Source organism: Hemiscyllium ocellatum, chromosome 46 (genome assembly GCF_020745735.1).
Source record: "Hemiscyllium ocellatum isolate sHemOce1 chromosome 46, sHemOce1.pat.X.cur, whole genome shotgun sequence".
Taxonomy (NCBI): domain Eukaryota; kingdom Metazoa; phylum Chordata; class Chondrichthyes; order Orectolobiformes; family Hemiscylliidae; genus Hemiscyllium; species Hemiscyllium ocellatum.
The window spans coordinates 4070896-4083456 of NC_083446.1; the positions used below are offsets into that span (position 1 = coordinate 4070896).

General features: G+C 50.6%; 1 protein-coding gene across 1 annotated transcript in view; it reads right to left on the reverse strand.

Annotated features, from left to right (window-relative positions):
* Nucleotides 1-1081: 1081 nt before the first annotated feature.
* The window catches only part of LOC132836287 (calpain-1 catalytic subunit-like), a 54871-nt gene continuing 43391 nt past the window's right edge, over nt 1082-12561 (reverse strand). The window contains exons 16-22 of the mRNA XM_060855679.1: nt 11777-11834; nt 11615-11679; nt 11290-11358; nt 9513-9591; nt 6060-6176; nt 1951-2009; nt 1082-1428 (exon numbers count right to left, since the gene is read on the reverse strand). Coding sequence (XP_060711662.1) covers nt 1402-1428; nt 1951-2009; nt 6060-6176; nt 9513-9591; nt 11290-11358; nt 11615-11679; nt 11777-11834 — 474 coding nt within the window. The 3' untranslated portion in view covers nt 1082-1401. The remainder of the gene's footprint in view (nt 1429-1950; nt 2010-6059; nt 6177-9512; nt 9592-11289; nt 11359-11614; nt 11680-11776; nt 11835-12561) is intronic.

The following is a 12561-nucleotide window of genomic DNA, read 5'->3' on the forward strand; positions in this document are numbered from 1 at the left end:
CTTTGCACTAATGTGCTGGGCTCCTCCATCATTGAGGATGGGGATATTTGTCCAGCCTCTTCCTCCAGTGACTTGTTTCATTGTCCACCACCATTCACGACTGGATGTGCCCAGCACTGCAGAGTTTAGATCTGACCAGTCGGTTGTTGATTACTTCGCTCTGTCTATCATTTGACGCAGACATTGTTTGGCACGCAAGTAGGCCGGTTTTGCTTATCAGTTTTGTTCCTGAGTAATTCAGTTTTACAATAGACCCTTTGGTCCATTTTATCCCTGCTGGTCATCATGCATAAGTAGAGTGTAGGTTAGAGTGGTGCTGAAAAAGCACAGCAGGTCAGGCAGCATCCGAGGAAAAATTCCTGATGAAGGGCTTTTGCCCGAAACGTCGATTTTCCTGCTCCTCGGATGCTGCCTGACCTGCTGTGCTTTTCCAGCACCACTCTAATCCAGACTCTGATTTCCAGCATCAGCAGTCCTCATTTTTGCCATCGTCTATGAGTACTCTAGTCCCATTATCCAACATTTGCCTGAAACTTTCCGGATTTTTCTTAACCAATCTGTTCAGGCATGTTGGAAGACATTTCTGGAGTGAATGGGACATGAACCCAGATGTTCTGGTCCGTGCACACCACTTCCCTCTGGAGAGTTCATTCCACACGTGAATCACTCGCTGTGGGAAAAAAATTATATTCAACTCCTCTCACAATAAATGAGAAGACTTGATGAGCCTTCCTAATTGCTCGTTGTTCCTGCATTCTCAAAATGAGAGATTCAGGCACTAGCACTCCCGGATCCCTCAATATGTCTGAGCTCTGTAACCCCCTCCCCATTTAGATCACATCCTCTTCCTACCAAATTGAACAATTTCACATTTTCAGACTTCAATCCTCGTGGACTCCAGTACTTTGCCCCCAGTTTCTGCCCAGGGTTGGATTCCTTCCCCCCTCGGTGTTGGAAGCTGTTAACAGATAAGGTCCTCTGGTCTTAAACACACCTATCTGCAGCGTTGAACACTGGGCGACAGAGAGATGGAGACAGGCTCAACGTCCCTCCTACCGAAGAGATCTGCAACAAGTGAGCGTTGCATTTTTAATTCTGTCGATACGTTTTATTTAAGTTTCCTGTAAAAGGTTTGGCAGCCCCTTTGGAAATAATAATTAAAAAAAACAGACACGTACACAGTCATAAAACAGCACCCGGAAACCTGGCTCCGAATCCAAGATAAAACGTAGCTGCAGCTGGGAGGGGTGTTTGCTGGTGGGGGAGGGATGCGAGGGACGTTGGTAAGACATGGGACAAGGCTGGTGTCCACCGTCTACGCAGCGGAAGGCACTTGGTGTGGGAAGCACACATGTGGGGCGTAGCAGCAGGAGGAGGAGGCAAGACTTCACAGCATCGATCTCAAGTAAACATGGTCAGCATCAGCCACTGTGGGAACAACAGAAAGATCAGGTTTAGAGGCTGGACTGGCTCAGAACACCCCACCCTCCCCCAGCCCTCAAGGTCTTTCTGAGGTGGCGTCACTGATGCAGGGTTCAGGGATTAATAGTGACCACGTTTTGGCGGAGTTAAAGATACTACATGCTTTAACCATGACGGCACGGTGGCTCAGTGGTTAGCACTGCGGCACCAGGGACCCAGGTTGGATTCCACCCTTCGGCGACTGTCTGTGTGGAGTTTGCGCATTCTCCCCGTATCTGCGTGGGTCCCTTCCATAGTGCGAAGACGTGCAGGCCAGGGTGAATCGGCCATGGGAAATGCAGGGTTACATGGTACAGGTATGGCTCTGGGATTGTCTTCAGAAGGTCAGTGCAGACTTGATGGGCCGAATGGCCCACTCCCACACTGTTGGGAATTCCGTCATACTATGATTTTTAGTCTGAAGCTTTGACAGATTGCATGGGTAACTATTCTGGGCAGGGATGAGGGAGTACAAATCTCAGTACTGACCTGATACACATCAAAAGTGACAATACCATCTCGGTCTGTATCCAGCATCACAAAGGATCCTGCAGTGAGACAGCAGCACAGTGACGTGTCACAATCTCACTATTCTGGTTCTCACACACTCACACAGACACAGACACGCACACACTCACACACAAAGACAGACAGGCACAAAGTCAGACTGGCGCAGACAGACAAAAAGGTACACAAACACACACTCACAAATACTCCCGGCCCAATACAACGCCCGTCTGACATGAAATCTATCAGAATGTACCTGGAGACCAGCCCAAACGCTTCTGAATAAAAAAAAATGTGGCTGAACCTGTAGCAGCAAGTCGCCGGCAACTGAAACCAGGAACTAACTGGACAAATCAGAACACAAGCAGAAACCTACCTTCTCCACTGGGTCCTAAGCACAGTCCCTCCGCACACCGTCAATTACCTGCTGCACTGGGTCATAAACAGAGCCTCCGCAAAAATACACCCGACTGCAACCTTCCTGCTCCACAAGGATCACTGAACTGGAAGCAGTCACAATCCACTCCACCAGGCCACCGGATCACTCAGATATAAGAAACCTGTGAGGAAGCTGGATAAGCGGGCCGGCCTGATAGTGAGACTGAGACTACATGGTTTCAAGAGCCCCCTTGCCTCGCTTACTCTGAGCAAATGTACAATCTCTGGAGAACAAGATGGACAAACGCAGATCACGGCCCAGCTTCCAGTGTGAGCTGTGGGACTGCTGCACACTCTGCATCACAGAAACCGGGCTCAACCCATCCAATCCCAACTGCACACTTCAGGCTGATGGGTTTTTAAGATCATAAGACATAGGAGTGGAAGTAAGGCCATTCAGCCCCTTGAGTCCACTCCGCCATTCAATCATGGCTGATGGGTATTTCAACTCCACTTACCAGCGTTCTCCCCGTAGCCCTTAATTCCTCGAGACAACAAGAATCTATCAATCTCTGCCTTGAAGACGTTTAGCGTCCCGGCCTCCACTGCACTCTGCGGCAATGAATTCCACAGGCCCACCACTCTCTGGCTGAAGAAATGTCTCTGCATTTCTGTTCTGAATTGACCCCCTCTAACTCTAAGGCTGTGTCCACGGGTCCTAGTCTCCTCGCCTAATGGAAACAATTTCCTAGCGTCCACCCTTTCCAAGCCATGTATTATCTTGTACGTCTCTATTAAGTCTCCCCTTAATCTTCTAAAGTCCAATGAATACAATCCCAGGATCCTCAGCCGTTCCTCATATGTTAGACCTACCATTCCAGGGATCATCCGTGTGAATCTCCACTGGACATGTTCCAGTGCCAGTATGTCCTTCCTGAGGTGTGGGGACCGAAACTGGACACAGTACTCCAAATGGGGCCTAACCAGAGCTTTATAAAGTCTCAGTAGCACATCTCTGTTTTTATATTCCAACCCTCTTCAGATAAGTGACAACATCGCATTCGCTTTCTTAATCACGGACTCAACCTGCATGTTTACCTTTAGAGAATCCTCGACTAGCACTCCCAGATCCCTTTGTACTTTGGCTTTACTAATTTTCTCACCATTTAGAAAGTAGTCTATGCTTTTATTCTTTTTGCCAAAGTGCAAGGCCTCGCACTTACTTTATCCATCATATGGACCATACTGCGTCTGCGGGTAAGACAAAGGGTGGAGGGGTTTGCTTTTTAAATCAACTAGTGGTGCAATGAACTCCTCACCATCAAATGTCGCCTCTTCTACCTACCACGGGAATTTACCACTGTGTACATATCACCACAAGCAAGGGGTGAGGGAGCTCTGGATGTGCTATACTGCACCACTAATACCTCCGAGGCCCTGTTTATTCTAACTGGTGACTTCAATCAAGCCAATCTGAGGAAGGTGTTGCCCAAGTACCACCAGGACATTACCTGCCCCACTCGGGGTGTGCACATTTTAGACCACTGCTACACCACTGTGAAAGATGCCTACCACTCCTTCCTCCCGCCCTCATTTCGGGAACTCTGACCACAATGCCATGGCTCTCCTCCCGGCTTAAAGGCAAAAGCTCAAGCAGGGGACCCCCCCTCGGGGATACAGGTCCAGTTCTGGTTGGGGGGAGGCAAAGGATCAACTCCGGTGCTGTCTGGAATCGGCTGATTGGGCCGTGTTCAAACAGGCCGCAGGTACCTTGGACAGGTACACCACCACCATCACGAACTTTATCAGCAAGTGTGTGGCGGACTGCGTACCGAGGAAGTCAATCCGGGTGTTCCCCAACAGGAAACCCTGGATGGATGAGGACATCCAGAACCTGCTAAAAACCAGGCGTGAGGCCTTCAGATCAGGAAACCCACTCAAATCCAAGTATGACCTTCGCAGAACCATTAAGAGAGCCAAGGTTCAATACCGGTCCAAACTAGAGACCCAGACAGACACCCGGCAACTATGGCAAGGGCGGAATAACATCACAAGTTCTAAAAAGAGACGGTGCAAGATAGCAGACAATGACACATCCCTCCCAGATTGTCTCAACGCCTTCTACGCTCACTTCGAGCAGAATATCGGTGGAGAGATAACATCTATTCCGACAAGTCCTGACACATCTATCCCAACAGCCACTGCATTGGAGGTCAGAGCAGTTTTCCTTTGTGAGAATCCAAAGGAAAGCGATGGGACCAGATGGAGTACCAGGCCGTGCAGTCAGAGCATGTGCAGATCAACTGGCAGAGGTCTCCTCAGACATCTCCAACATCTCCCTGCAGCAGACCACTGTCCCGGTCTGTTTCAAGAGGGCCAACATCATCCCCTGAGCCGAAGAAAACTCAAGCAGCAGGTCTCAATGACCACCACTTCGATGGTCATGAAGTGCTTTGAAAAGCTGGTCATGGCATTAATCAACTCCAGCCTCCCCACTAGTCTTGACCAACTCCAATTTGCCTATTGGACCAACAGATCCACGTCAGATTCCATATCACTTGCCCTTCACTCTTCCCTAGAACATCTTGACACCAAGAACAACCAATAAGAATCCTACTCATTGACGGCAGTTCAGCCTTCAACACTATTATCCCCTCGAGACTGATCCCTAAACTTAGTGATCTCGGACTAAGCCCCACTCTCTGCAACTGGATCCTCACTTTCCTGACCCACAATCATCCTCACTAACACTCATCACTGGAGCCCCCCAGGAGTGTGTACTCAGCCCCCTACTGTATTCACTGTATACCCATGACTGCGTCGTCAAATACCAGACCAATACCATTTGCAGGTTCGCTGATGACACTACCACAGTCAGTCGAATCTCAGTTTGCAATGAAACAGACTACAGACGGAAGGTGGAAGACCTGGAAAGATGCTGCACTGAGAACAATTGGCTCTCAATGCTGGCAAAACCAAGGAACTCATTATTGGCTTTCAGCGGGATGTTACTCATGCCCCCCTACACATTAACAGCACAGAGGAGGAACGAGTGGAGAGTGTCAAGCTCCTGGGGGTGGTCATCCACAACAAGCTTTCTTGGACTCTTCATGTGGACGCACTGGTTACAAAAGCCCAGCAACATCTCTCCTTTCTCAGGGAGCTGAGGAAATTTGGCGTGACGGCAAATACCCTTGCCAACTTTTATAGGTGCGCCATCGAGAGCATTCTGTCTGGATGTATCACTACCTGGTAAGGCAACTGTACCAGTCATGATCAGAGACGGTTACAGAGTGTGGTGAACTCGGCCCGGACAATCACAAAGGCCAACCTCCCATCGAGAGAATCCATCTACCAGGGTCAAGGAAAGGTCGCCGGCATTCTCAAAGACCCAGCCCACCCTGGGAATGTTCTTCTACAACCTCTACCATCGGGGAGAGGGTACAGAAGCCTGAACACACACACCAGCCGGATTCGTAACAGTTTCTACTCTATTGTTGTTAGAATACTGAATGGACTCTCAAACTCTTAACATTCGCCTGTACCTGTATTTTTGTTTTTGCTGCTGTTTACCTATTATTTACTATCTATGTTAGCTAACTCTGTGAGCTGCCTGTATTGCTCGCAAGACAAAGCTTTTCACTGTGCCTCTCGGTACACGTGACAATAAATTCAAATCAGCACATGTGAAATGGAGGTTAGGGGGCACTCACTGTACATGCTCTCCAAGCGGATTAAACAGCAGATGAAGTTATCAAAGTTGACAGAAAGGTCAGGCTCCGCGTAGCGTGTGATGAGCAGGTTGTGCATGTGATTGTTCAGTTTAAACCCTGCAAAGGAGAGAGAGAGAGAGGAGTCAGACACACGGACGTCACTAAACCGGAGTTCAGGTGGGGGGAGGGGGAGGGTGTTCCCTGAGATTTTACTTTTTGCTGCAGCTCTCCCGAAGCCCTGGCTTGGCTTTCTCACAGCTACAGGCCCAACATGGAGACTTGGTGGGTAGGCCCACAGACCACCCAAAGCCTGCCCAGTTAGGCCCAAGGCCTAGCTGTGGGAATCACCTCTCAATGAGATTCCCTTTCTAGGGAAGCCTGCCCAGATAGGCCCAAGGCCTAGCTGTGCACTCTGCAAGGTGATTCCTGACAGCGAGCCTGTCACGCCTCTGGGAATCACCTCTCAATGAGCTTCCCTTTCTGGGTGGTGACTGTTTTGTAGAAAGGCAGATCCCGGAGGTGACTAATCTCTTCAAAGCTCAAAAACAGGCAGACCGGATTCCAGGTTCAAAACTCATCACATCGGCCAGTGAGTTATTGGAAACTGGAACAGGCTCCTGCTTCCGATTCACTCGCACACCGCTGAGGGAAGTTCAGAGGCCAAATCGGATTTTGAATGGAGGTCCCATAAGCAACTGGAATGTGCAAGAAAGGATCTGCATTTGTACGGCACCTCATCAAAGCCCTCGGAGAGCTCTCAAAGCAGCCTATACACAACACATTGGCATTACTGCACAGCCAACCAAATGAGGGAAATGAGCAGCGTGTCTCCAGGGTCCCTGGGGCTGGTTTTGCAGGGAGATGGGGCGGAGGCGGGGACACGTTTAAGGCATAAGATTAAACCCCCAAGTTTTATCCACTGTCTGAAATGCAGGGGAGCCTGTGTGAGGATGGCCTGGGCCTGTCAGTGGTGTGTTAGCCTGGAGCTGCCAGTCCATTTTGAGGCTAACACACACCTAGAGGCCCAGGCGATGAGTACACCAGGCCTTGTCAAGACCTCTACTGGACCCTCACTTTGCAGAGGAGATGCCGGCAGTGTTACTGGGCTAGAAATCCATGTTAATATTCCAAGAACAAGATCATATCCCATCTTGGAGGAACTTTCTGTCCATTAATAAAATCTGGTATGAAAGATCCTGGGGAGTGTGGCCGAACAAAGAGACCTTGGAGTGCACGTTCATAACTCCTTGAAAGTACAGTCGCAGGTAGATAGGATAGTGAAGAAGGTGTTTGGTATGCTTTCCTTTATTGGTCAGAGTACTGAGTACAGGAGTTGGGAGGTCATGTCGCGGCTGTACATTGGTTCGGCCATTTTTGGAATACTGTGTGCAATTCTGGTCTCCTTCCTATCGGAAAGATGTTGTTAAGCATAAAGGGGTTCAGAAAACATTTACAACACATTGCCAAGGTTGGTGGGTTTGAGCTACAGGGAGAGGCTGAACAGGCTGGGGCTATTTCCCTGAAGCGTCAGAGGCTGAGGGGTGACCTTATAGAGGTTTACAAAATCATGAGGGGGCATGGATAGGGTAAATAGGCAAAGTCTTTTCCCTGGGGTTGGGGAGTACAGGACTAGAGAGCAAAAGTTTAGGGTGAGAGGGGAAAGATATAAAAGAGGCCTAAGGGGCAACTTTTTCACACAGAGGGTGGTGTGTGTATGGAATGAGCTGCCAGAGGATGTGGTGGAGGCTGGTACAATGACAGCATTTAAAAGGCATCTGGATGGGTATATGAATAGGAAGGGTTTGGAGGGATATGGGCCGGGTGCTGGCAGGTAGGACTAGATTGGGTTGGGATATCTGGTCGGCGTGGACGGGTTGGGCCGAAGAGTCTGTTTCCGTGCTGTCCATGTCTACGACTCTATGAAAACTAGACTTTTAAAAACTTGTTTGGGGATTTGGGCCTCACCAGCTAGACTGACATTTAATGCCCATCCCTCGTCACCCTGAATGCAGTTTAGAGTCACCCACGTTGCCTCAGGCCTGGAGTCACGTGTAGGTCGGCAGATTTCCTTCCCCAAAGAAGGTCTGTGAACCAGATGTGTTTGTACAACATTCAACAATGTCTGATTTTTACACCAAAGCTTTTTCATTCCAGAGCATTTTGCATCGAATCGAATTCACATTTCTCCACCTGCCATGATGGGATTCCAACGGGCCCAGGACATTAACCTCCGGTTCTGGATTACTGACTGTGAGGGTGATGGGAACAGGAGTTGGGAGGTCATGTCGCGGCTGTACAGGACATTGGTTAGACCAATTGTGTGCAATTCTGGTCTCCTTCCTACAGGAAAAGATGTTGTTAAACATAAAGGGGTTCAGAAAAGATTTACAACGCATTGCCAGGGTCGGTGGGTTTGAGCTACAGGGAGAGGCTGAACAGGCTGGGACTATTTCCCTGGAGCGTCAGAGGCTGAGGGGTGACCTTATAGAGGTTTACAAAATCATGAGGGGTCTTATCATTAACTTATTAACCCAGAGACCCTGGTGACGTCCTGGGTCCCGGGTTTGAATCCTGCAACAGCGTACGGTGGCATTTGTATTCAATAAAAAGCTGGAATTAAGAGTCTAATGTTTGCGACTGTCAGAAAAACATAACCATCTGCTTCACTAATGGGAAATGGAAAATCTTCGAAACGGAAATCTGCTATCTTTACCTGACCTGGGCCTACACGTGACTCCAGACCCATAGCGATGTGGTTGACTCTTGACTGCCTTCTGGATAATTATAAATGAATTTTTTTTTGAACTCCCATGCCACTAGATCTTCATGACCCTCTCACCAACTGCTAAACAAAACCTGAAAGAACAGCACATGCTGTAAATCGGACAAAAATAACAGAAATTGCTGGAAAAGCTCAGCGGGTCTGGCAGCCTCCGTGGAGAGAAACCAGAGTTAACCTTTCAGGTTGAGTGACCCTTCCTCTGAGGTAGGGTCACCAGATCCGAAACGTTAATTCCGATTTCTGGCCACAGATGCTGCCAGACCTGCTGAGCTTTTCCAGCAATTTCTGTTTTTATTGCTATAAAACCCCTCCTGGTTTACTGGGAAGGAAACGTGCTGTCCATAAGATACTCCAGCAGATAATCTGGCTATTCAGCCCATTCAGTCTGCTCCACCATTTGATGAGTTTCCCAACCTCACTCTGCTGCCTTCTCCCTGTCCTCAACCTCGAATATAGTCCACGACTCCTCTCTCCGTGGCGGAAGAATTCTACAGATTCATCCCTCCACCCTCCCCAAGAGGAGAGATTTCGCCTCACCCCAGTTCTCCCATACAGAGACGTCCCTTATGTTTCCAGGCTGTGGAGCTACACGTGACTCCAAGCTCGCAGTGACGCGGCTTGGCCTGTCAGGAGCTCGTGGCGTGTGTGTGCGCACGCGTGCGACGCCGTACCTGCAGACTCCAACGCTAGCCTCATCTCGTAGGCGTTCATGCTGCCGGACTTATCCAGATCAAACTGTCGAAAAACTCCCTGCAGAGACAGATCCACATCACCGTGAATGGCCCAGGAAATAGTCCCAGACTGGGTCCACCATTAGCAGCTCTTAGACGTGACAGGGAGAGAGAGAGGGAGGGAGGGAGGGAGGAGAGATGGGGTTTTCCTCGAAGGACAGATTCACCTAGCGCTGTTCAGGGATCCCGTCCCCTCCTCCCCCAACCACAGTAGAGACGGAGCAGCACCTTTTTGAAGTTTTTTTTTTAGATTAGATTACTTACAGTGTGGAAACAGGCCCTTCGGCCCAACAAGTCCACAGTGACCCACCGAAGCGCAACCCACCCATACCCCTACATTTACCCCTTCACCTAACACTATGGGACAATTTAGCATGGCCAATTCACCTGACCCGCACATCTTTGGTGCTGTGGGAGGAAACCCACGCAGACACGGGGAGAGCATGCAAACTCCACACAGTCGCCTGAGGCGGGAAGTGCAGGCACCATTGTCAGTTAGGAAACGTGGCAGCCAATTTGTGTACAGCAACATCCCACACACAATGGCCCAGATCCTTGGCAATGTTGGACTGAGTTGAGGGGTGGATATTGACCCGGTGGGGAGAGCAGAGCGAGACTGTTAGACTAGATTCCCTACAGTGTGGAAACGGGCTGTTCGGCCCAACAAGTCCACACCAACCCTCTGAAGAGTAACCCACCCAGACCCATTTCCCTCTGACTAAAGCACCTAACACTTTCCTGATGAAGGGCTTATGCCCGAAACGTCGAATTTCCTGCTCCTTGGATGCTGCCTGACCTGCTGCGCTTTTCCAGCAACACATTTTCAGCTCTGATCTCCAGCATCTGCAGACCTCACTTTCTTACCTAACACTACGGGCAATTCACCTAAACCTACACATCTTTGGGACTGTGGGAGGAAACCGGAGCACCCGGTGGAAACCCACGCAGACACGGGGAGAACGTGCAAACACCACACAGACAGTCACCCGAGGCCGGAATCGAACCTGGGACCCAGGCGCTGTGAGGCAGCAGTGCTAACCACTGAGCCACCGTTCTCCAGCCAGCTGAGAGGGTCTTGATGTCATGTTGGTAACACAAGTCCAACATACGTCATCAAGCCAAGGACGGCCAGTACTGTCCATCCAGGGTTGATTGACACCACAACCCCACTCCCCCCAACCCCCGACGCTCAGTAGCAGCAGTGTGTACCAGCTACAAGATGCATGGCAGAAACTCACCAAAGATCCTCAGGCAGCACCTTCCCAACCCACGGCCACTTCCATCCAGAAGGACAAGGGGCAGCAGATACACGGGAACACCACCCCCTGCAAGTTCCCCTCCGAGCCCCTCACCATCCTGACTTGGAAATATCTCACCGTTCCCTCAGTGTGGCTGGGTCAGAATCCTGGGATTCCCTCCCTAAGGGACACTGCTACCCACAGCACACGGACTGCAGCGGGTCAAGAAGGCAGCTCACCCCCCACCTTCTCAATGGGGCAACTAGGGACAGGACAATAAAGCCAGCAACCTCCACACCCTAGGAACGAATTTAACAAAACAGTCAGTCAAAGAGACCAGCATCTCAGAGCAACAGAAAGGGTGGGGACAAGAGGAGATAGAATGAGAGAGTGGGCAGAGCGGTTTACAAAGGGAAATCTGAAGCTTAGTCCCTGAACCCCAGCTGCAGGAGGAGATGGACCTGAAAATGATCACTCACCAGCCACTTGCGAATCTTGTTCCACAACACGTTGAACTCGGTCAGGCCCAGCCTGGCGTTCCCGTCTCGCTGGTGGCAACATTTAAGGAAAACCACGGGATGAACCGGGTGCTAACAAAATGCAAAGATGGTAACTGTCCCCCGACCCGATATGAGAGTTGATGCTTGTTTTTCCACGTCCACATTCTGGGAGCCGACTCCTCCAGATCCCACATCACAACCTGACGCCACCATCTCTTGATGCCTACACCTAGAGGGGGCGGGGGAATGACAGGCCCTGACCAGCTCTGAACTCAGACTTCCCACATGTGACACGAGAGGATACATCCATGAGATTGATCATACATCGACAGGAATCCAGACTAAAACCATCGGTCTTCAGGTCTTGGTCTAGAGGTAAGACACAAGGGAGAGAGCTCGGTTAGAGGTGAGGGGAGTAGCCGATCCCGGGCGAACGGAGAGATTGCGGAACACCGGGTCTGCTTACGTTTTCCTACCACACGGTTAAGGATTGTCTGGAGCTCCGTCACTGTGATCTGCATGTCCTGTAGAAAGACAAGAAAGGAAACATTCCTTCAATCTGTACCAGACAGACGAGGAGGAAAATCCATTCGGATAACAATATAACCACCACTTCCCACTGATTTCTTAACAGGATCAATTACAAAGGACTCCCAAACCCCCTCCCTATCTCTGTCACCCCCTCCGGCCCCTACACCCCCTCCCTATCTCTGTAACCCCTCCAGCCCCTCCAGCCCCTACACCCCCTCCCTATCTCTGTAACCCCTCCAGCCCCTACACCCCCTCCCTATCTCTGTAACCCCCTCCAGCCCCTACACCCCCTCCCTATTTCTGTCACCCCCTCCAGCCCCTACACCCCCTCCCTATCTCTGTAACCGCCTCCAGCCCCTACACCCCCTCCCTATCTCTGTAACCCCCTCCCTATCTCTGTAACCCCCTCCAGCTCCTACACCCCCTCCCTATCTCTGTAACCCCCTCCCTATCTCTGTCACCCCCTCCAGCCCCTAGACCCCCTCCCGATCTCTGTAACCCCCTCCAGCCCCTACACCCCCTCCCTATCTCTGTAACCCCCTCCAGCCCCTACACCCCCTCCCTATTTCTGTCACCCCCTCCAGCCCCTACACCCCCTCCCTATCTCTGTAACCCCCTCCGGTCCCAACCCCCTCCCTATCTCTGTAACCCACTCCAGCTCCTACACCCCCTCCCTATCTCTGTGACCCCCTCCCTATCTCTGTAACCCCCTCCAGCCCC